The 25,360-nt window shown below is 42.8% G+C and overlaps 1 protein-coding gene and 1 long non-coding RNA gene across 4 annotated transcripts in view; both read left to right on the top strand.

Annotated features, from left to right (window-relative positions):
* Window positions 1-25,360, top strand: part of USP46 (ubiquitin specific peptidase 46) — a 54,818-nt gene that overhangs the window by 21,301 nt on the left and 8,157 nt on the right. For all 3 annotated transcript variants that reach the window (XM_045881167.3, XM_064584476.1, XM_045881165.3), the window contains 4 exons: window positions 1,656-1,736; window positions 4,658-4,871; window positions 6,269-6,498; window positions 19,405-19,481. In XM_045881167.3, coding sequence (XP_045737123.1) covers window positions 1,656-1,736; window positions 4,658-4,871; window positions 6,269-6,498; window positions 19,405-19,481 — 602 coding nt within the window. The remainder of the gene's footprint in view (window positions 1-1,655; window positions 1,737-4,657; window positions 4,872-6,268; window positions 6,499-19,404; window positions 19,482-25,360) is intronic.
* On the top strand, window positions 19,493-25,053 carry LOC123848576 (uncharacterized). Its single transcript, XR_006791826.3, has 2 exons — window positions 19,493-24,769; window positions 24,882-25,053. It is a non-coding gene; the product is annotated as an uncharacterized LOC123848576 (long non-coding RNA).

Below are 25,360 nucleotides of genomic sequence, written 5' to 3'. Positions count from 1 at the left end.
GCATCGGGCTTCCTGCTCCTTGGGAGCCTGCTTCTCCCTCTGCCTCTCTCTCTCTGTCTCTCATGAATAAATAAAATAAAATCTTTAAAAAAAAAAAAAATAAGTAGCAGCAACAGATTTATTTTTTATAAAACATAACAGTGTCTCTTTCTTTCTATAATGCATATCCCCCCATCTTTGAGATTCTGTGAACTGAGCCTTCTGTGATAGCCTGAGGACGTGAGAAGGCTGTAGAATGATGGTAGAGCCACGGGAAGATGTGGAGCCTGATTCCCCCCCCCCCCCCCCCGCAAACTACTTACCTTGTTGGACTGAACTTTGGTCACTTTTCCTCATCCCAGCAGACTCATCTAGGCCTTTGGGGAGCAGTGGTGATCGGTGTGGTATTGCTGTGGCCACTTGGCCCTTAGCAGTTTGTTCGGTATGGTTGCTGTGCCTAGCATTTGTTAAGATCACGGGCTCCCGGGCGCCTGGGTGGCTCGGTTAAGCGACTGCCTTTGGCTCAGGTCATGATCATGGAGTCCCGGGATCGAGTCCCACATCGGGCTCCCTGCTCAGCAGGGAGTCTGCTTCTCTCTCTGACCCTCCCCCCTCTCATGCTCTCTCTCTCTATCTCATTCTCTCTCTCAAATAAATAAATAAAATCTTTAAAAAAAAAAAAAAAAAAAAGATCATGGGCTCCCAACTGTGACTCCTGGGTTCAAGGCCTAGCTCTGCCACTTACTGACCACTTACTGACCGTGGTCCTTGGGCAGATTTTTAACTGTCGTAAACCTTATGTTACCTGTAGGATTGTTGTGAGAATAAATAGCACAATCCCTGGCACACAGTAGGACTACCCAGTAACTTCCCACCATCTAGTTGGAGCGTTAAACTTGGCTTCACATGACTTACCAATTGGATGTATTTGGGAAGTGTTGGGTTTTAAAGTGTATTGCTCCCTTATTCACCGTATTCCCTGGACATTTCACTTTCCCAGGTAAGGCCTTTCCCTGACCACCCCATTTAAAGTTTCAGCTGTCTACCTGCCATCCCACGCCCATGCCTCTCCTCACCCCTCCTCCCTGAGGTCCATACCCTCATTTCCTCCTTTATTTTTCATCACTGCACTTACCGCTTTCCAGTATACTGTCTGGCGTATTTGCTTTTTCTTTCCAGCTGTCTTCATCCACTAAAATACAAGCTCCATGAGAGTGGGCTTCCTTGTCTGTTTTGTTCACTGTTACATTGTCAGTGCCTAGAACAGTGCCTGGCACATAGTGGGTGCACAATAAATCTTCATCGGAATGAAGAAATTGACTTCAAGAGTGGTGATATGAATCTTTATACCACTAAGTATTATAAAAACTGCTGAGCTTAAACATGTTTTATTCACAGGTTCTTAATGACAGTTTGCTTATTTGCTCATCTCAAACCAACTTTCCTAGTAGAAGATAATCAAAGCCAAGTAGAACAGGTTTGAAGGGATGATTAAGTTGGATGAGGAGAAGAATAAGGCTGACATTATTAATTCATTTACTGATTTACTTCTGACACCTTTTTTCCTAGCATGAACATCACCAACCACCATGAGGACCAGGGGTATCAATAGTGGACTGTCGTAAGAGTCTGTTGTCCATTTTACCTACAGCAGAACTTTTATTTTTCTCTTTTAGGGCACCAATGCCTCTGCTCTGGAAAAAGACATTGGTCCAGAGCAGTTTCCAATCAATGAACACTACTTTGGATTGGTCAACGTAAGTATTCAAAAATGTATTATTTTTATCAAATGTTTTAGAGTACTGAAGCAACTCCGTGGCAGTTTTCCTTATGACCAATTTTTAAATAATTGTTCATGTGCCTTAGTTCCTAGGAATGGTAAATGTTGGGGAGGGAGAAGATTAGTCTGGTTTTTGAAAATGTCAGTTGTCCCGGAAAAAAAGGTTTCATTACTGCATTGTTGGGTCGGATTCTCACTTCCCCATCTCTGCTTACGAGATTTCCTTTGTACACATAACTTTTGGCACCATTTTATTAGACTCTATGGCCAAATCTGCTTGTGTCATCTGGACGAGCTCCTTAGGCAGTCTTTGTTTCAGTATGCATCAGTACAACCAGAATTGTAAAAGTGTTACCAACTCATCGGCAGTAACTGTTCAACAATATAACCTGACAGTGGCACTTAAAACAGGGCCAGGTTGTTGGGGGGAAGCCGGGACCAGTGGATCTCAGACTTCCTTGGCCTCCTCGTATCGGTGCCCAGCACTGGCTCCCTTGTGTGTGGCCACACTTAGCAGGCTCTGCTTCCTTGGTAAGCTGATTATGAGTCAGTAGTAAGGCAGTGTTACCCGCACCCCTTGTGAGCGTTCTTCCTTGCCCGATCCTTTCCTCTGGCCTGGAGGTTTGCCACACATCAGGTGTTAACTCGTAAGTACCCGGTTTTCTGGAACAGCTGCTCTGAGCAGAATCTGTCCGCACCCAAGTGTAACAGGTAGTAATTGCCACTGGGGAAGCTAGACGTAACTCTCAGCGAGTGAATGCTGCTTGTGGCTGATGGAAAGAACGTTGGCTTTGAAGGAATACAGACCTAAGTCCGAGTTGTGCCCAGCTGTTTACTAGCTGTGTAATCTCGAGCAAGTCACTTGGCCTCTCTGAGCCTCCATGTCCCCATCTGTAAAATGGAGACCATACATCTATCTCTTGGGTTATAGTAAAGGATCAGTGAGAGCTCCTATTGAAGATCCTGACATGAGGCTGAGGCACATTGTGTACACTCAGTGAATGTTAGTTCCTTTTCTTTCCCAGGAGTCATCCCCTGAATCGGGGCCAAGCATTCCTAAAGGGTATCTAGGTAAAGGTGGAGGCACTGAGTCAAAGGGAAAAGGATGTAAGGAGGAAGTCTGAAGCACTAGAATATAGGGCATTGTGTTGGCAAAATACTGACTTCTAATTTTAATAGCTTTTTTAGCCATTATGCACAGGCCTCTGCTTAGCCCTATGAAGATAGTTATTCAAGTTGTGAGAAATTCTGCCTTAGCAGAAAACACAAATGGGGAAAAAAAGAATTAAAGCCGTTTCCTAGTTTGTGGAAGCGTTGTGAGATTAAATTTATTAATAGCTTCATTTATGTTCACTTCGAATGGTAATTCATGAAAGTTCCAGCTTCTCTTTAAAAAGAGGTTTGTCTCCTATTACATAATTGTGTCAAAGTAGATTAAAACATGTAAAAATAGGAAATGTTCTATCTTAGCATACGTAGAAATGTCCCATTAAGTATGGCAGAGCATCTGTCTCACTCTTGGGAAAATGACACATAAGCCAACAACCAGTTTTGAGAAGATGTTCATATTCTATTTTAATCTTACACAGCGTTTTGAAATCTGTGTTATTAATCTTGTGATTTCTTTAAATTGCTTCCTTTTCGTTTTCCTGTGTGTGGAAAATTCTAAAGGGATAGTGATAGTCTCAACGGTGTTCTTCCACAGAGTTGGTGTCACAGTCTGTCGAAAACCAATGACATGATGGCATTTTCCTCTTTAATCATCATCTGAGTAGCCGTGGGTTTTGTGAGGAACAAAATATTATGGTGTGAGTCCTCATGTGATTATGTAGGAGACCAGGAACTGAGTGCTGTTGTGTTGGGACGCTTGCCATCTTGGCAGAAACCAGACTGAGGGTGACTTAGGAGTTTGAGGGGAAGAAGCTGGTGGGATGACCTAGGGAGGCACCTCTTTGCCTCTGTCGCTCTGGAGTAAGTGACAACATGCGTTCTGAAGCAGTGCGCAGGGGCACCAGAATCTTGAACAGGAAAAACTAAAGTGCCCGTGTAGTTAAGGCTGTTTCACCTGAGCAAATGGTTCCTAGTTCCTGGATTTCTTTCTGATTTCGATTTTTATTTTCTGTCATTGGAGTTTCCATTTGTTGCAACGTGACCTCTCTTATTTAGACAGCTACTTTCCTGGGTCGCCATATTATGTCCATTTTTCTCCTCTCTCTCTCTCTCTCTCTTTTTTTTTTTAAGATTTTATTTATTTGTCAGAGAGAGCACAAGCAGGGGGAGCGGCAGCCAGAGGGAGAGGGAGAAGCAGACTCCCCACTGAGCAGGGAGCCCGACACAGGGCTTGATACCAGGACCCCAGGATCATGACCTGAGCTGAAGGCAGACGCCTAGCTGACTGAGCCACCCAGGCGTCCCTCTTTTTTTTTGAAGCACCAGAAGGTCTCCTTAGATTTTATTTTATTATTATTTTTTTAAAGATTTTATTTATTTATTTGACAGAGACACAGCGAGAGAGGGAACACAAGCAGGGGGAGTGGGAGAAGCAGGCTTCCCACCGAGCAGGGAGCCCGACGCGGGGCTCGATCCCAGGACCCTGGGATCATGACCTGAGCCGAAGGCAGACACTAAACGACTGAGCCACCCAGGCGCCCCAGATTTTTTTTTTTTTAATCAAGTCTCAGTACTTATCATTTTAGGGACTTTTATGGGCCAGAGAGACCCCAGGCTGATGTAAACTTGTATTCGTTTCCCTGTTGCTTAGATAGTCCTTGGTGTTGCGAGGGTTTACTAGTCTCTAGCATGGTGAACAGGACGCTGCTACTGGGAAATCTGGGCTGGTTCCTGGAGGCTGGACTTCTCCACACCATGAACTGAAGCATCCCTGTTGTCCCTTGGCAGTTTGGAAACACGTGCTACTGTAACTCGGTGCTGCAGGCGTTGTACTTCTGCCGGCCGTTCCGGGAGAATGTGCTGGCGTACAAGGCCCAGCAAAAAAAGAAGGAAAACTTACTGACGTGCCTGGCAGACCTCTTCCATAGCATCGCCACGCAGAAGAAGAAGGTTGGCGTGATCCCACCAAAGAAGTTCATTTCGCGGCTGAGAAAAGAGAACGGTGAGTAGTGTGTTTAAGGGTCCAAAATAAGAATTCATCGTTCTGTGGATCCTCCAAATGAATCTCCCCTCTTTCTTTTTTTTTTTTTTTTAAAGGGAAAAGAGTCTGGCCAACTATTTGAAAATCACTTTTTTGTTTTTTTAAAGATGTAATTCTCCTTTTCTATCCCATAAACTTAAGGCTGGATAAAAAACATGGTTATAAATTCAGATTTATCATTCCATTTTGGAATGGTCTTTTTATTTGCTCCACATTGGGAGGAGTTTTAACTGGGTAGGACCAATGTGAGAGAGAAATTGCCCAAGGCAGCCTTCTAAGCAGAACGCTGATTGGAATAAATAGGTTGGTACAATAATTGAATAAAATAGTACTCTTAAAATCTTGTCATAAGTGATTAAAGTAAATGTATATTGTCTAATCAGAGCTCTTGCTGTTTTAAAAATAATACCTCTGACTTTTGCCTAAGACAATTGAAGGATATTGATATGTTTATATTATAAAAATGACCTACTGTCACCTGATTTTTTTTTTTTCATTTCTGGTTTTTCTATCTTTTTCAGGAAAAGTTGTAGTAGAGACTAGGTTATTCCAGAAGCTTTGCATTGGTAATTTCTACTACTAGAAATAGTTGATATGGCAACTTGTGTTTATCCTAGATTTCAGCCTTACTCCAACAGACTTGCACAGTTAATCAGATGTTTGTTTTATAAAGTCTCATTTAATTTGATTGCTGTCTTTTAAAGTTGTTGTAGTTTATACGTACCAGAATAAAAATAATCTGAGGAGGAAGCAGAGCACTCCCGAGTCTTGTCGCGAACATGATTAATAATGAAGTTTCACAGCTGCATTCATCTCTTGATTGTTTGTCCTTATGGCAGGGAACAGCAGTAGGCTTCTGGAATCATTTGTATTTGGTTTCAGAACACCATCAGATAGATACATGTATCCCCCATCTCCCATATGTGTTTCATTTAAGCTCCTTCCATTCTAGTCCATGGTCTAATACGATCTTTGGGAAAAGGAGAATGACATCTAGATAAACTGCAAAATGAATAATTGATCATTGGTGGTCACGTCATATTAAATACTGACATTTGTCACGGAACTTATGAAATAATTTCTGGGGTTTTCTGTAAAATAAAAATTTTGGTAGTGTTTTACATACGTGATGATTTCAGGGAGATAGGGGAAGTGTAGTTCTTGGGTGGTAGAGAAAAGGATAATGAACAAAAATTCTTCTAAAATTTACCCATTAAAGTTGCAAAATAGAGATGAATATATGTGATACCTGTCCCGTTGACATTTCAATATAAAAATTGAAGTGTGCACGTAAAATTAAGCATTTTGTTTTTCTTTTCAAGAACCGGAGATTGAAATAATGACCTTCTCTTTTCCAGATCTCTTTGATAACTACATGCAGCAGGATGCTCACGAGTTTTTAAATTATTTGCTAAACACTATTGCGGACATCCTGCAGGAAGAGAAAAAACAGGAAAAACAAAATGGAAAATTAAAAAATGGCAACATGAATGAACCTGCAGAGAATAATAAACCAGAACTTACCTGGGTCCATGAGATTTTTCAGGGAACGCTGACCAATGAGACTCGATGCTTGAACTGTGAAACCGTAAGCATTGAGAGGCTTTCATGTAATTTGTGCGTGTTTTTACAGGCTCTGTTGTGCTTGAGTGCACTGTGGTCAGCAGCACCTAGCAGTTGTCTACAATATATGCAGACGATTCTATTGATGTATATGAGCCCCGGGGCAAACTTTTGGAAGCGTGTCTCCATCCAAGATGTCTCAGCTGGCTAAAGCAGAGCAAAAACTGGATTGCTTTGTGTCATGGGCATATTTGAGGGTCCACCAATTGCACTGTTGACCTGGACCTCCACTAGTTATCTTGAAAAGATTTTGCTCATGCAGAGGTCCCCATGTGAGACTTAGAATAGACCATCTCCCCAACTTAAAGGAATCAGCTGTGGGTTGGTGAACTTGAAGTTGGAAGTCAGGCTTGGCTTTGGATTCTGCTGCAGTTCCCTGGGTGTTGGGGCGAGTCCCTTCCAGGGCTGTTGCCAGGGCTGGGTGGGCTCATGTGTTTGGATGATTCTGGCACACAGTAGGCACTTACCATAGTTGAATTCGAAGACACGGTCTCTGGAGCATGACTCAGGATGTCACATTTGCTTGGTGTATTTGATTTAACTCTGTGAGGGGCCTCATCATTTGGTGGTTAAAAGCCCAGCTTTAGAGCCAGGCTGCTGAGCTTGTATGCTGGTTCTGCCGTGCCGTAGTTATGGGACCCTGGGCGTATTATTCCACCTCTCTCTCTTCACTCTCCTCATCTGTAAGTTGGGTACAGTGAGAGCATCTGTGTCATAGAGTTGCTTGGGAGGATGAAATGAGTTAACAGTTGGAAAGCACACAGAGCCATGCTTGGCACGTAGCAGATACGCAATAAATGTCAGCCATTATTATTTACTATAACTACTAACAACACAGCAAGTCTCTGAGCTCATTAGCAGTCTCTCAGTTTCTTCACATCGTAAGAAAAATTCTGTAGGTCTGTGCATTTTCTGGAGAAGAGCGAGAGTACCTCTCATTAGGTTCTGCAAAGGAACTAGGACCCAGAAATGATTAAGAAATGTGAATTTAAGTGGGAGGCTCTTTGTTTTTTGTCAGTCTTTCTCCTGTCCTTTTAAACAGTTTTTGAATCAACATTCTGATTTGTTCATTGTAGAAACAACTAGAAAACATAGCTAAGCAAAAGAAGAGTAAAAATTACTAGTGATCTCCCCACCCAGAGATGATAAATTTGTAACATTTTCTAAAAATTGTGATCACATTTGCCCAGAGAGAACCACTTGAACATTTTGAAATATATCCTGCCAAAACATTTTCTACACATACTTTTCTATCTAGAGATCTTTCCTCCCTCCCTTTTTCCTTCTGTCCCTTTATATTTTATATTCCAGTAAAATCCAAATGAATACAGAAGTAGAAGAGTAGAGTAAATCCCATATGGGTATTACTATGATTGTTAACACATCGGCCCATCTTGATCATTTCTTGTTTCGTGCCTCCTCCCCCACCCTTGCCAACCTGGTCATTTTTAAGCAAATCTCAGATGACTTATCATTTCATTTATAGTTTCTCCATCACTTTGTTACATATTTCTAAAAGGTGAGACATCTTTTTTTTTTTTAAACAAAAGTACCGTACCATTATCACACCTAAAAATAATTCTTTTAAACCATTATTCACTTAGTGTTCAGGTTTCTCTGATTATGTCATACTTTTTTTTTTTTAGCAGTTAATTCACATAAGGATCTAAACATTATCCGCACACTGCCTTTAGTCAGTTAGGGCTCAGTCTATAAGTTACCACCCACCGCTCCCCCTCCCTTCCTTTTTTTTTTTTTTTGCAAGTTAGTTATTGAAGAAATCATGGTTGTCCTATAGAATTTCCCACATTCTGGAAGCATCCTGTGGTGTTAACAGGTACAATAAAATGGCAGTATGTTTCTATCATCCTACTCTGTCTATTTAACCCTCCTATTTTATATTCCTTTTTCTTTCTTGCCTTCTTTTGTATCAAATATTTTTTCTTTTTTTTTTTTTTTTTGCATCTATTGGATTGTTAGTTTCAAAGTCTCTTAGAAGTTACTCTAGAGACTACAATATACATCTTTGCCATAGTTAATTTTTTACTGCTTTCCCAACATTGCTAGAACTTGTGGAATATTTCATCTCCTTTTCCTTTTGTGTTACTGTTTTGTGATGAATTCATGACTTTTAACATTTCACGTGTTTTAAATCCATTGCAGTTTTTTATTCTTCTTGATATTGAATGTATTTTTAGAATAACTTCACACCCTCTTAAACATCAAGATCATGGCTATATTGTAAATATTATAATTTGCAGATTTCTAGTCTTTTTGTTTTCTTCCCTCTTTTTAATAAGGGACTTTTCCTTGGCACCATCCTCATCTTACCTCTTGTATCTGTTCTGTCATCAAGTTCTGTCTGTTTTTCATCCTCTACTTCTCTCAATCCCCACTGCTCACACCCTGGCTCAGGGCCCCCCTCAGCTCTTGACTGGCAGGCTCAGCGAAATTGCGGTAACTTCTTACTGGATTTTCTGCCCTTTCTCTTGCCTCCTCCGTGTTCCTGTCCTCTCCAACTAATAGCAATCTGTCTGTTCTTTGAATGTTTGGTAGAACTTGCAACTTATTTTTGTATCCCTAAAGTGCATCATTCAGTTTGGCTTGTCTTTTGTCTCTATATGAATGAAATAACACAGTATGTATTCTGTGTGCTGTGTTTTGGTTTTGCTTTTTTGTTGAGAATCATTTGTGTTGTTACATGATGCTTTCATTCATTTTCATTGCCATGTAGTATTCCATGCATGAATATGTGATAGTTCACTAGTTTATTTCACTGTTGGTGGAAATTGGGTCGTTTCCAGTTTGGGGCAGCTATGACCAATGCTGCTATGAACATTCCCATACATATAATCAAGTGTACATAAATCTCTCTCTATATTTTTTTCTCTATATATTTTTAGGTCCTATGGTATGCTTATCAGAAAATATCAAATCCCCAAAGTGGTTATCCCATTTTACACATCCAGTGTATGATCATTCTCATTTCTCCACATTGTTGTCTATACCTAGTATTCTTAGATGGCTTCACTTTGGGTAATATAGTGGCTGTGTAGCTGAGTATTATTTTATTCCATAAACACCTCCCCCTGCCTCAACCTGCTGTGTAAAGGCAAGGATACTGAGGATGATACAGTGAGAACCTTGCCTTTCTGGAACTTTCACACGGAAGACAGACATTAATAAAATGAATAATGAGTTTTGTCATTACAATTGTAAAATGCTATGAAGGAGAAGTACAGAGTACCCTATGAGCTTCTGATACAGGAACCGGAAGAGTGGGGTGGCGCATTTCTGTGGTTAGCCAGGAAACCTGCAGCAGACGGTGTAGCTGGGCTGGTCCTTTTGGTTATCTTTGAAATTACCACGGTTACTAAGTCCATCCTGTGGAAAACTCAGTAGGAGTTTTCAGGAAGGCTCAGATGATAGGCTTAGTCACATTTGTAGTTTCTTTTTTTTTTTTTTAAGATTTTATTTATTTGAGAGAGAGAGAATGAGAGAGAGTGAGCACATGAGAAGGGGGAGGGTCAGAGGGAGAAGCAGACTCCCCGCCGAGCAGGGAGCCTGATGCGGGACTCGATCCAGGGACTCCATCCAGGGACTCCAGGATCATGACCTGAGCCGAAGGCAGTCGCTTAACCAACTGAAGCCACCCAGGCGCCCCACATTTGTAGTTTCTTTTTTTTAATCTATGAACAGGTTATTTGATCCCAACAAATGCAAATAATGCACCCTCAAATATTTGTATGGCAGAAACTATCACCTAGCCTGTTACTTTCCTAGAGGGTTGCCATTAGATGTGATGCCTGTGCCCAGAGATTCCCTTCAAAACTTCTGGGTGATGGTGGGGCGCCTGGGTGGCTCAGTCGGCTAAGCGTCTGCCGTTGGCTCAGGTCATGATCCCAGGGCCCTGGGATCGAGCCCCGTGTTGGGCTCCCTGCTCGGTGGGAAGCCTGCTTCTCCCTCTCCTGCTGCTGCTCCCCCCTGCTTGTGCTCTCTTGCTCTCTGTCAAATAAAATAAATGTTTAAAAAAAAAAAAAAAAACTTTGGGTGATGCCATAGTTTGTTGTAACGGGATTCCAACCATTATACTTGGTTTGTTGAAGCAAGAGCAAATGTATGAGTCTGTCTTTATGGAGGATGGCACGCTCTGAAAAACCTGTATTTTTTCTTTTTTTTAAGATTTTATTTGAGAGAGAGAGAGCACGAGCAGGGGGAGACAGAGAAGCAGACTCCCCGCTGAGCAGGGAGCCCATTTGGGGGCTCTGTCCCAGGACGCCGGGATCATGATCTGAGCTGAAGGCAGATGCTTAACCAACTGAGCCACCCGGGGGGGCCCCTGTATTTTTTATTTCCTAAAGTGATTAGACTTGAGGCAGGAGTTTTCTCTGGAGTTACTTAGGTAATCACCTCCATTTCTTAGATCCTTTAACTGGATGGGATCCTAGGAGTCATCCAATCCTTCCCTGCCAGTGCCCGCGTCCCTTCTGTGACATCCTAGCCAGTTGGTCACCAGCATCTGCTGGTGTCTGGCCGGAGATGGGGAACTCAATCTCTCTGGGCGATGCATTCCATTTTTAGAAAGCTTTAATTGTTAGAAAAGCCCTCTACTTTCTAAGAAAATACATAGCCTGCAGGCTGTTTTTGAGGACTTAGTGTAAAAGAAGACCTAACATTTAAGTTTTCCTTCACCGGATCAGAAATATGGGGCCCCCTTTGAGTAACGTCCTTGGCCCAAGGCAGGCAGCCTTTAGATGGTGCTTCAGTCATAGTTGTGCAGTCTCACAGTGGGATTCAGCTCTGCTCGGTCCTGAGCTGCACATTAGCCCCTGGGCGAGCAGGGGGCCTTCCTGTTGTCGCCACCCCGCCCGCCAGTGCCTCCAATTGTGCAAAACTCTTTGTGCCAGCCTTCACGCTTTCAGAAAAACATAATTTTTTTTCCTTGGTCTCGCCCTTTGTAAATGTTGCTTGTGATTGCAGTGCAAATGTCAACTGAGAGATTTATGGAGACGAACAGTTTCACTCTGCAATACCCTTGGAGAGACTATTTTAAGGGGGTAATTCAGTACACACTTTCCCATGTAACCTTGATCAAGGCACCTCAGAGTTGCGGCATGGGGATTTTCCGGCCTAGCCTCAGTGCTCCTTTGGCTGTTCTTCGCTTGGTTCATAAGATTTGCGGGGCCACTTGGAGCTTAATTTTGTTGTTGTTCTTAATTTCCCCCCTTTCCATTTCAGCTGAGTTTTTGCTTTGCAAACCTGTGGTTTTTAGTGCTTCCCGGGGGCTTTAAGGCACATTTATATCTGTCACTGGAGCCAAAAGGTTGTCTAAAGAACTGCTTTATTAAGTACCAATTGCACGGCTCCTTCTTGCTTCATTTGCAGAGGTTAAAATTGATTCAGTAGAGCTTCTGAGCCCTTTGCAGAGGAGGAGCGGGGATGGGTGATGTGGCCAGGTGAGATCACTGAGCCGTGGTTCTGAGTCCCTCAGGTGAGCTGTCGTTAACCACCTTCCCTAAGCCCACTGCTCTGTTGCTGCTCTAAGACAGCACATTTTCAGTTCCTGGCTGATCACCGTGGAACAGCACCTGGCCACCTTTTCTACTAAGCCAAGGAAAGGAGTCTGGGGATTCAAAGCACATTTGAAATATGATGTTAATTACTCAGGACCTTCGGAAAGCTCATGATTTATGTGTATGCCCCACATACTAATTTGTCCTACTAGTTGATTTGTAATTAATTAAAAAGAAGAGCAGGTAGAGTCACTTAATTTTCCTAGCTACCTTTTAAGCTAGTTTGGGGGAACTCCATGCCCAGAACTGGGGAGAAGAAAGAATAAGATGTAGCCTGTGCTTGCTGAGAGTATTGGAGTCTTAGTGACATATATGTTTCCTTGGAGACAAGCTGTATTTTCACTTAGACCAGGATGAGATCCTTGTGTGTGGGAAGAAAACGATTTCATTATCTGGCAGCTTTCTGGGGAGACAGGCAAAAAAGAAAAGAAAAAAAAATTGCTTGATCACCCATTGCTTTTGACTGTATCAGTCTGAGTCAGGGGGAGAGAAAAATCCTAATGGAAGGGTTTAGAGCCTTGTGTTCAAATCCCTCAAGGGGTTGATCTACCTGAGCAGTGTTTTCTCACATTCTAAATTCTGGAAGCAGTTTACATTGGGAATTGGGGAAGTTACAGTAACTTTTTTCATGTAGTTAATTAGGTTTGTACCTTTCTCCCCTCCCTAAAATAACTAAAAAGAGAACAGATTTGTGTCCAGCAGGAGACAATGTTTCTTTGTCTTTGCACCCTTCCAGTAAAAGCTTTCGTAGAATCTGATCCTCCCTCTCTAAGTTACATATGATTTCAGTTGGCTCTGATCCTTTTATTTTCTCCTAGAAAAGAACCATTTAAGTTTAAAAAGTTTTACTAATTAAAAAATATAATACCTATGGATTATTTTTTACAAATCAGACATGGGAATGTATAAAAAGAAAATCATTTATAATTCTGCTACCCAGATGCCACCATTGGCTATTAGAAATTTTCCTATTTGCTCAGTTATATAATATTCATGCATTTAGTAAATATTTATTGGGTCCCCACTAAATGCTGGAAATTATTTTACGTACTAGGGATATAGCATTTAAAACAAACAGAAAAGGTAGTCCCTGCCCTTTTGTTTACTAAATATACACATTTAAAGCTATATGTTTCCCTTCAAGCACCGCTTTAGCTGCATCCCACAAATACTGATTTTTCTTTGTCATTAGTTCAAAATATTTTCTAATTTGTCTTGTGCTTTTTTCCCTGTGACCCATATATTACTTAGAAGTATGTTGTTTAACTTGCAATTGTTTAGGATTTTCCTAGATACCTTAATTTTATTGACTTCAGATTTAATTCTGTGTGGTTAGGGAATATATTCTATATTATCTCAGTCTTTTAAAATTTACTGTGATGTGTTTCATATCCTAACACATGGTTTATCCCAGTAAATGCACTTTAAAACAAGGTCTCTCAACCTTGGAATTATTACTATTTAAAGTCAGATAATTCTTGGGGTGCCTGGGTGGCTCAGTCGTTAGGCGTCTGCCTTTGGCTCAGGTCACGATCCCAGGGTCCTGGGATCAAGCCCCGCATCGGGCTCCCTGCTCAGCGGGAAGCCTGCTTCTCCCTCTCCCACTCCCCCTGCTTGTGTTTCCTCTCTCACTGTGTCTCTGTCAAATAAATAAACAAAATCTTTAAAAAATAAAAAATAAAAAAAATAAAGTCAGATAAGTCTTTGTTGTGGGGTGCTGCCCGGTGCATCAGAGGATGTTTAGCAGCCTCTAGCATACCTACTAGATGCCAGTAGCAGCCCCCAGGAGGTGACACCAAAAATGTGTCCAGACATTGCCAAATGTCCCTTGGAAGGAAAAGTTTCCTTTGCTGAGAACCACTGGATTGAACAGAATATATATTTTGTAGTTATATAGAGTTCTTCAGATTTTCTGTGTTTTTCTTGATTTCCCCTCTAGTCTTTCTATTGGTTGCTGAGAAAGGGGGGTTAAAATACCTAACTATGATTGTGGGGGGGACGCCTGGGTGGCGCAAGTTGATTATGCATCTGACTCTTGGTTTCGGCTCGGGTTGTGAGATTGAGCCCGTTGTTGGGCTCTATGCTCAGCGGGGAGTCCGCTTGAGATTCTCTCTCCCTCTTCCTCCCCTGCTCATGCGCTTTCTCAAATAAATAAATAAACCTTAAAAAAAACTTAACTACAGTTGTGGAATAATTTTATTTCTTCCTCTAATTCTGTCAGTTTTTGCTTCATGAATCTTTTACTTTTTTTATTTTTTAAGATTATTTGAGAGAGAGAGAGTAGGGGCGGGGCAGAGAGAGGGACAGAATCATCAAGCAGACTCTCCACTGAGCACAGAGCCCAATGCAGGACTCTATCCCAGGACCCTGAGATCATGACCTGAGCCAAAATCAAGTCAGCCGCTCAACTGACTGAGCCACCCAGGCACCCCACTTTTTTTTAAAAAAGATTTATTTATCTTAGAGCATGAGTGGGGCTGGGGGAAGGGGAGAGGGAGAAAGAGAATCTCAGACTCCCCAATGAGTGTGGAGCCTCACAAGACAACACAGGGCTCAGTCTCACAACCCATGAGATCACGACCTGAGCCAAAATCGAGAGTCGGTCGCTCAACTGACTGAGCCACCCAGGCATCCCTCTTTTACTTTTTAGAAAACAACTTTATTGATGTATAGCTTATATGCCATAAAGTTCATCCTTTCAGTAATTTTCAAAGCAGTTTGGTGAGTTGTGCAACTATCATCATAATCCAGTTTTTTTTCCCTAATTTTTATTGGAATCCATAATCCAGTTTTAAAACATTTCTATTACACCAGTAAGATCCCTTGTACCCAGCAATTAATCTCTGTTGCAAGCCTCAGGCCACCACTAATGTTTATTCCATTAATGTTTAATGTAATTACTGGTATGGGGGTTTGGGGGCTCCCACTTTATTATTTGTTTTCTATTTATTTCCCCTCCATTTTTTGTTGTTATGTTCCTCCTCCTCCTTTTTTTGGGGGAAAAAAAATTTTAATATATGTATATATTGATATATGTACATACATATTTGTATAAACAGTTCCATTTTAATCTTCCTCTTAGTATGTATTTGTGTGTTGTTGTTTGGGTGTTTCTCTAGAGATCATAATATATATCCTTTACTGTTACAGTCCATGTACAGTTAATAATGCCACTGTTTCACATAAAACAGAAAGCTTATAACTGTACAGATGCATATTCCTTCTGCCTGCCCCTACCTTACCTTGTCCCTTGCTGTAGTTAGTCTATGTATTACATTTATGTATATTATAAACCCCACAGGGCAATGTCAAAATTACTATTCTTGCTCTTCATTCTTCCTTGAGGATCTGGATTTCCATCTGGTATCCTTTCCCTTTGGCTTGAAGAACTTCCTTTAACCACCCCCTTTTTTTCTTTTCTTTTTTTTTTTTTTTTTGTAGTGCAGGTCTTTTAATAATGAATTCTCTTTATTTTTCCTTCATTCTTGAAGGATCTGTTTATGGGCTATTGACAGTTTTTTCTTTTAGCACATTAAGGATGTTCTACTATCTCTGCCCTCTGTAATTTCTGATGAGAAATCAGCGTCCAGTTGAACCATTCTTTTGTAGTATGTCATTTTTCTCTCCATGTTTTTAAGATTTGCTTTTTACCTTTGACTTGTTACAGTTTGATTATGATGTGCCTTGGCTAACCTTTTTTTGTATTTATCCTACTTTGTGTTTGTTGAGCATCTTGAATCTATAAATGTATGTCTTTCCCCAAATGAGGAAATATTTCGCCATTATTTTTCAAATAGCTTGTCTGCTCTATTCTCTCTCCCCTTCTGAGACTCCAATTATATGTATGATATTTTCTAACAGTTTTCTCAGTATCTTTTTATTTCAATCTTTTTTTTTCTTTATTCTTCTCATTGGATAATTTTCTGTTGATTTGTCTTCAAGTCCACTTTTTCTTTCCTTTGTCATCTCCAGTTCATTGTTAAGTCCATCTGGTGTATTACTTTTTCAGTTCTAGAATTTCCATTTGATTCTTTTCTTTTTTTTTTTTTTCTCCTATTTCTCTGCTGAGATTTTTTTTTTTTTTTAAGATTTTATTTATTTATTTGAGAGAGAGAGACACACAACGAGAGAGGGAACACAAGCAGGGGGAGTGGGAGAGGGAGAAACAGGCTTCCCGCGGAGCAGGGAGCCCGATGTGGGGCTCGATCCCAGGACCCTGGGATCGTGACCTGAGCCGAAGGCAGACGCTTAACGACTGAGCCACCCAGGCGGCCCCATCTGCTGAGATTTCTTATCTGCTAAAAAAAAAAATCTTGTCTGCTCATTTCAACATCTGCATCCTCTGAGGATTGGTTTCAGTTGTCTTCAGAATGTCTCCCATTAACTGGGTGATGGGCATTGGGGAAGGTATGTGTTGTAATGAGCACTGGGTCTTATATAGGACTGATGAATCACAGACCTGTACCCCTGAAACAAATAATACATTATATGTTAATTAAAAAAAAAAAAGAAAAATATGTCACATTTTCCTGGTTCTTCACACATTTTGTAAGTTTGAATGGTATCTAGGACATTGAGGATGTAAAATTTGAGAGAACTCTGGGTTCTGTTATTTTGGCTTCAGTGAGTATGATGTTTCCTTGAGTTTTAGCAGGCAGTTCATCTTGGCTGGACTCTAACTACAAATCTGTTTCTTAGGCGGCAGCTTGCATCTTGGGTCAGCCCTTTTGTATCTGGCGGAGCTGCCGTGAGGGTACTCTGTGCGTATGTGGCTCAGCAGCCCACCAGAGGTGTGCGTGGACAGAGCTGGGAATACCCTCTGATTCCTCCCCTTCTTGCCAGTGGACATGGTTTCCCAGACTCCATTTTCTGGTTCCAAGACCAGACAGACTGCATTTGTTCCCCTACAGATCCCCAGGGAAGGGCTATGAAACCCTGAACTTATCCTGTGCAACCGTTCTCTTCCAGGTGTGGACTCCCTATCTACCTGTCTGTGTTTATTCTCCAACACCTTCAGGTAGCTGCTTGTGTTTATAGTTAGCTGAGTTTTATGGTTTTCTGGAGGAGTGTAGGAATGGCAAGATCTTAGTCATTACTGGAACCAGTTTTTCATTTTAGTGAGGGAGAGTCAGACGATAAAAAAAAATACAAATAAAACATTTATAATATGAAATCATTGTGTTGGTTATCTATTGCTTTGTTACAAACGACCCCAAAACTCTGAGACTTAAATCAACTCTCATTTATTATAATTCATTCAACTGTGGGGTGGCTGAGGGTCACCTGATCTAGGCTGGCCCTGGCTGAACTTGTTTGTTTGTATTTCAGCTGGCTCACTTCTATGTCTGCAGTCTGGCTAGGCATTTTGCTCTCGATTGGGCTTGGCTGGGGCACCTTAGTGAGAACAGCTCTCTTTCATGGGTCTCTCATCTTCTTCCTGGGAATAGTGGACTAGCCTGGGGGCCCCTGGGTGGCTTAGTTGGTTAAGCATCTGCCTTCGGCTCAGATCAGGATTTCGGGGTCCTGGGATCGAGTCCCGTGTTGGGCTCCCTGCTCAGCGGGGGTCTGCTTCTCCCTCTCCCCCTTTTCAGGCACTCTCAAGTAAATAAATAAAATCTTTTAAAAAAAAAATAGTGGCCTAGCCTGGGCTTATCCTTCTTATGGTGATGACAGAAATGCAAGAGAGCAGTTTTGTAAGTGCTTGTTCAAGCTTCTGCTTATGACATGTCCCCTAACTTCCCACTGGCCAAAGCAAGTCGTATGGCTGAACTCAGAATCAAAGATGGGAAGCATATCTCTTGATGAGAGGATCTGTAAAGTCATACAGCAAGGAAGCCAGTGTAGGCGGTGGTGAAGATTTGGGCCTTTCATGCATTCTACCATATCAGTAACAAGTGCCATTTAAAAAAAAAAAAAGGGCAGAATAGTGTGTGTATACGTGTAAGGGCATGTGTATGTATGTAAATGTATACATGCCTTTTTTTATACAAAACTGGAATTCGCTTATAGAAGGTTGTGTAGTCTACTTATTCATTTAATATGATATCATACCCACCATGTAGTAAACCATTCCCAGCTCTTTGCCCATTTTAGGCCATTTACAATTTTTACACCCCTTCCCCTGATTTATTGAGTGTTTAATTTTGAAAGCACCTTACATGTATTATTTTATCTTTACAACAGCCTGGTGAAATACTCTTAGTGTCCCCACTTTATAGATGAGGAAACTGAGGTACACCAAGGCTGAGTAACTGGCCTACAGTCACCCACTGCATAAGTGGCAGAGACAGGATATGGAGCTGGAAAGTCTTTCTCAACACCCTTGCTTATGTGTACTAATAAAAGTATAAAAGACTGTGTCCACATTCTGAATATTTCTTTAGATAATGGCCTAGCGGTGGAGTATTGGGTCATAGGATAGTTGTCCCACTTAAAGGAGTGTTTTCTCATTTTGCTGCCAATTGACTGAACACTTCAAGGTTGTTGCTGAGCTAGTTTGTCCCTCCCCCTGCAAGAGAGTAAAACTCCAGGCTTGCCAGTCAACTGCTGGAATGCAAGCAGTTTAATTCTGTGAACCTCAGTAAGTAGGAGAGCCAGGATTGGTGTGGTATGAATGGCAGGGGCCAAGAAACAGCGGGGCCAGTGAGCCAGCTCCCGGGAGCAGTCTGCCGTAGGGTGGCCTGTGTGAGCCAGGGCTCCAGGCCAGCTCCAGGTCCAGCTGATCACAGACAGCCCAGGGCTCTGCAATGATGGCCATTTCCGTGGCTCAGGGACAGGTGCACATTTGGTTAGTGTGACCCCGCCAGCCCGGCACCCATCATCTCCCTGGCCCTAGGCACAGTTTGGATGATGAGGCTCTGGAGCCAGTGACTTCAAGGGACTGGTTGGAAGATGCAGACGGCCTCACAGAGGTTGACTCTCTGAGTAGTGAGTTTTAGAAGTCTCTTGTCTTTTTTTCCATTTTTTCTCATTCTGCCAGTTTGGGCTCTATGGGTGTTTTGTCTGATACTTCCTACTTTGAAATGAGGGGGAAAGTGAATGGAGAGGAAGCGAGATCTGGTTGAGTGCTAATTATTAAAAGTTCTGAATTAAAGCTGGAACAGGAATTCAGGTAAATTGAGAATTTGGGACTTTCTCTAGATTGGGTTGTTTTCAGTGTAACTCATTGCCAGTGAGTATACAAAACTGCACATGACCAGGCCTGCAGTTTTGGGTTTTGGTTACCTGTAGGTGTTCAAAATTTTATCTACTATGTCTCTTACATATTTTGTACCTAATACTTTTTTTCTTTGCTTCAGGTTAGTAGCAAAGATGAAGATTTTCTTGACCTTTCTGTCGATGTGGAGCAGAATACATCTATTACCCACTGTCTGAGGTAACCTCATGAATTCTGACAGTGATCTGAGCTTTTGATCAGGCTAGTAAATAAGTGGGGGTGGGGGGGCGGGGAATACTGTATTTCCTCAGGAGGTAATCTTCCTTTCTGTTAAACCCATATAATCCTATTATTTTCTATTTTTTCTTTCCCAAGAGAGATTAAAAAATAAGTATATGTGGTCTAGAGAAGAAGGATCCTGCTGAGAAGAAAGAGGATCGAGTGGAAGTCATTAGTCCTTAAGTTTAAAAATAAGTTTTAATCTTTAATCCAGATGTGGGCTTTGGCTTTCATCAGTCTCTCTCTCTCTCTCTCTCATCTTTGTCCCTCTGACACACACGATTAATACACACTACCCATGCCTACCATTACTCTTTTTTTTTCTAAGCTACTTTGAAAAATTATGTCCTTTTGAGTTGAGAACCAGTGGAGGAACCATCTGTCTCTCCATCTTTCAGCGTTCTGTGGAGATGAGTGATGGAAAGAAATTCCTCCTTGTTAGGGTTGAGAGAAGGCAAGGAACCCGGAGCGCAGAAGAGCACATGCCCCGGATTCCAGGCATATTGTGTATTGACTTGAACATTGGAAATGTGCCCAGAGTCGACACACAGACATGATTCCCTTTTCCCCTTCCCCCTCCTCTTCCCCCTCCTGCTCTCAGTAGGTTGTGAGGGCTTAGAAGCAGACACTGGGCGTGGAGGAGCGAACATCGGACACGTTCCGGCTCCCCCAGCACTTACATCCTAGGGGGAATCCACAGGCGATGCTTGGTGCTTTGAAGGAAATTAAATAGGTCTCCAGAGTGGTGGGTTGTGGGAATGCCAGTGTGGACCCCACGGTCAGGGCAGGCCTCCCGTTGCTTGGGGTACCATAGATCAGAGACATTTTAGAGTGTCTAACAAGACACTGTGGATCTTTACCAATGGCGATTGGGTGACAGAAGTGTTACTTCAGGAGTCCAGGTTACTTGGAACCTTTTAGAAGGAGACATTAAGGGGACTAGTGGTGGTGGTTGGCTGTTAGAAAGTCATCTTCCGGGGGGACGGCACCAACGCCAACATGGAAGAGCTTCTTGGTTCGTCTGCTGTCATGTGTTGCGTGAGTGGGTGGCGGGGGCCCTGATTGTTTTCCGGTTTCCCAGGGCCCCAGGGCCCCCTCTGCTCCCCGCACTGATGAATTAGTTACACGGCGTTTCCTGCTGGTGTGGTGCACCAGCCCGTGTGTCCAAGTGCCTCAGGTCCAGATGTCTAGGACGAGTGTGTTAACTCTTACAGGCAAAGTGTTTTGTAGGCCAGGGTGGCCTCTTGTTCTTCTGAATGGTTCTGTGTATGCATGGGTTCCTAATATTCCTGTGACAAGAAGCCATCTTTGATTCCCCAAGGTCTAATAATCACAGGGAGTGGAAAAGTTATGGTTTTGCCAACTTCAGTTGCAGATGAAGGAATGGGAGGAAAGATATTACTTGCCTATTTCCCCGCCTTTTTTTTTTTTTTTTTGTAACGAGTTGGTGTTAGAGAGAATTTGGTTAGGTTGACTGCTTCTCCTCCCTTCTAAGAAATTCCTGGGCTGCTCAAAAGGGCAGATGGCAGTGGCTGTAGCTTTGAGATCTCAGTCAGCCAGGTAAAGGGCTTACTGGTGAGTTATGATTTTAATCTTTGGGGAAACTTGTTATGAAGAAATGTAACTCAGATTTATGTTACCTTTATTGATTGGTTGGTTGATTTGAGAAATGTATGTGTGGGTCATGCATACCTGAGGAAGGCAGGCTGGAGACATTTGGAGATGTTAAAGCTGGGGTGGGAGAGTATGAAAGAGCTTTGGAATGCCCTTTTTTTTTTTTTTTTTTTTAATTTTAAAGATTTATTCATTTATTCCAGAGAGAGAGCAAGCAGGGGAAGGGGCAGAGGGGGGAAAGAGAGAGAATCTCATAGACTCCCCCAGGTGCAGACAAGGGACTCGATCTCACGACCCTGAGATCATAACCTGAGCCGAACCGAGAGTTGGACACTCAATGGACTAAGCTATCCAGGCGTCCCTGGATGCCTTTTAAACAACATTAGATTTGACTGACTTACCTATACCTGCCCTCACATGTGCCTGAGATCTCACCTCTCCAACAGGAAGATGGGCCTGGGCTGGGTGTTGCCACTCACCCTCACACTCCCAGAGTTCTGGGCTAGGAGTGGCAGCTTTCTAATCTATCCCAAAAGAACAAAGTGCCCAGAAAGGCCCAGGGAATCAGTGATGCCCAGCTGATCCACTAGCATTTTCCATCTGAAGCAAAAGAGAAGGAATGATTACAATTTTTTAGGTCCCTTTCATGGTTCAGTTCAGTTTGCATTCTTAAGGGTTTGTTTTTAAAATTACAACTATGAATTTTCTTCTTACTATGTCTGCATATGTCTTCTGATGTGATATGTCATCTTTCTTTCATTTTGATGACCCAAAAGAAGTTACAAATCAAGCTAAAATTGTAGGATTTGAATGTAAGGTCTCTGCCACCTCCTTCCAGATGGTTAATTCCAGTATGGTTTCATGGCTTTTGTCCCAGAGGAATGATGAAGTAAATAGTAGTTATGTTCAGGATACAGGGCTATGGGAACCATTAGATCCATACTGTAACTGAACTGGAATCCTCCCATTTCAAACGTCAGTACCGTGTCTCAGGCCGGGTGAGCCCTCCGTATTTTCTTTTCTTCTTTTGAACAGCTTAGGGATGGCCTCAGGCAAAAACTTCAGATACGTGAAGTTTATCTTAATTATCCTTCCATGGCATTTTGGGTATTTTTTGCCTTTCACTTCAGTGCCTGAGTGACTCCTTCACAGAAACCTTCCCTGAAGTTCCACCTCCTGAAACCGTTGTCCCTTGAGCTGTCTTCCTCGCATCTAAAATGCCTGTTCTCCCAGTGCTGCAGAAGTCAGCTGGGAGGGAAGCAGCTCTTCATTCTCCCATAGCTCTGTTTTAAAAATTTATCTTCTCTAAAACGAATTCCTTTTCTACTTATTTTGAGAAACCTCTTTTCAATGTTCTCTACACCCAGTGTGGGGCTCGAGCACCCAACCCCGAGATCAAGAGTCATGCGCTCTACTGACTGAGCCAGCCTGGTGCCCCTGAGAAACTTCTTCTGTATACGAAGTTCATATGCATCCCCACCACACATCCGTTGCCACGTGCTTATTTATTTATTTCTCTGACCTGTGTTTGGTTATTATTGATACATAATAGTATTTCCTAATATTTGACATGTGTTTCTCGTGGATTTCTTTTTTCAGTCTTCTTTAAAACTCTAATCAATGGTTCTCAAATTTTGGTGTGTATGATAATCACCTTGGGGAAGTTGGCAAAAATAGGGGCCTAACCCATAGTCAACTTCAGTTAGCCTGGGCCTCTATTTTTAATTAATTTTCTAGGTGATTCTAATACCACCAGAGTTTGAGATCCACTGCTCTGGGTCTTTGCTGCTCAGACAGTGGTCCGTGGGCTAGCCCCAGTGACATCACCTGGGAGCTCACTAGAACGGCATGTTAGGCCTCTCCCAAGAACGAATGAGCAAACCAGAATCTTCATTTTGACAAGATCTCCAGTGATGCAGATGCATGTGAAGGGTGACAAAGCACTGGGAACAATGCCTCTCAGACTTCCAAGCATATTGGAACCGCCTGCTCTACCTGGAGAGCTCCTAATGTAATTGAGTGGGGGTCAGGGGGAGGGATTAGGCACTGAGATTGTTTTGGAAGCTCCCTGGGTAATTCTCACGGGCAGCCAGGAGAACTGCTGATGTTGCTGCTGTCTTCCTTAGAACAAAGCTTCCCAACTGGTGTGCCTCGGGAAACAGTTACAGGTGTGTATAGGTCACCTTGGCTCCTGGGAGGCGGCGCAGAGCAGCTATGCAGCATCGACCGAGAGACCTGCTATACCTCAGTTACCTGCTGGGGTCAGCCCCTTCTCCTGACCTAGCCTCATTTTCCCGTTCTCCACCCACAGATGCCCTGGGAGCATTACTGTGTCCTTCCGGGGGTGGGGAGCCTCCAGCCGGCTGGGGCGGGGCAGGGTGGTGGTTATTTGTAAATCGGGCCTTTAAATTAAGTACTAACTTTGGTATATTTCCACTCTGGGTCTGCAAATACTTCAGGAAACTTTCTTTGAAGAACAAGAGTAGAAAGTGTTTTAATTCCTTATTCACCACTGTGCTTGCCTTGATGATTCTGGCTCTTCAGCTGGATGAAGAGGTACATCTGTGGTATACATCCCAATGAGGTGAATCTCCACCATCATCCAAACTCTCCTCACCCTCTCCCTGCCCCCCACCCACCAGTTCCACCCCAGCCCTGTGTAGGCCAAGAAAAGCATTCACGTCAGTTACTTTGTTGAAGAGTCGGCCTGTGTTCATTCAGCTAAGTCTGAGTCTCTGTTATGCACCAAGCATCTGAGATCTGAGAGTTGAGTATAATTGCCTTCTAAATTGTTTTCTTGCTTCTCGGCCCCTCCAGTCCTTCCTCCATAGTGCTACCAGAAATGGTATTTCTCAAAAGCACTGATTAGATCTTTTCCTCGCCGGGGCCCGTTAGTGGAATTCTAGAGCCACGGGGTGCGCGCCAGCTTCTAAGACACACTCCGTACCTTGCCTCCATATCCCTGGGCTGCAGCAGTCCCTTTGTCTGGATTCCTTGACTCTTACCCACCTGGCACACTTTCCCTCTCTGAGAACCTGACTGCAGCATCACCTCTTGGAAATGACGTGCGTTACCCCAGTTCAAGTTCGTTTCTCCTTCCTTGGTGCTTTCCCCTGGACTTGACACACCTGCTTCTGTCTTCACTTAACCAACAAATGGAGTGCCATGCTGCATCAGGCCTGTTCTCAGGGCTGGGGATGTGGCAGTGAGTGAGATAGACGGAACCATTGCCCTCAGAGAGAGGAGTCAAGAGATCAAATAGGAGGTTGGTTTCAGATAGTGCTGAGTGCTCAGAAGAAAACATGACAGCAAACAGGATAGAGGCTGGGTGGATTTGCAGAAGATGGACAGAGAAGTCTTCTCCCTGGAGGTGACATCTTTGCTGAGCTCTGAACAATGACTGGAGCCAGCCATGGAAGCATCTGGAAAGGAGCTATTTGGGGAAGCAGCACATGCAGAAGCCCTGAGGCAGAAAGGCTCCATGGCACTCGGAAGGGAAGATAGGAGGGAGGTCAGAAGAATAGTCAGGGGTCTGAGGGCCGAGGGCCTGTCTGCCTTGGCAAGGTATTTGGTTTTATTCCTAAGCGTACTGGGGACGGGCTAGAGGGCTTTAGGTGCAAGAAGTGTGTGAAATGATTTTTTTAACCTGCCCGGAACACTGCCTACTGTAAAATGATTTGGCTTACTTGTGCGTGTCTCTTAGACTGGGGGTCAGCGTGAGGGCAGGTGCTTCTGTGAGCCCCCAGCACCAAGTCCAGAGGACTATCAGTTAACGGTTGAGTAGTGAATGCATGAGCCATCTACGGTTTCTTATGATAAACTCTGTTTAAGTGTGTGAGTCAATAACACCATGTAAATAACATTTTCTGTTTAATAAAATCTGATCATTCTGCTGCTAGGACACTCCCTATGAATAAAGAAATATCACAGGCTCTCTCCAGACTCTAGGGTATTATATTCTGGATGTTCTTCTCAGCCTTCAAAGCAGTACCACAGGAATGTGAAATAGAATCTCAATGACCCGGAAAGAATGAAAAGCCGTGACATTTAAAAAATGAAAACTATAAGTAGCGCGGTAAAACCTCATGATAGGGGTGAATACAGATATAACATCGGGCAGTGGCATTTGGCCTCAAAAGGAGCCAAGGTGCGGGATGGGGAGCAGGGGGTTGGAGGAAGCAGGCATCTCCTGCTAATTAGGGATT

This window comes from Mirounga angustirostris, unplaced genomic scaffold (assembly GCF_029215605.1).
Source record: "Mirounga angustirostris isolate CCGP_5_RB_7025 unplaced genomic scaffold, mMirAng1.0.hap1 SCAF_2, whole genome shotgun sequence".
Classification (NCBI taxonomy): Eukaryota; Metazoa; Chordata; class Mammalia; order Carnivora; family Phocidae; genus Mirounga; species Mirounga angustirostris.
This window is presented reverse-complemented; position numbering and strand designations above follow the sequence as displayed.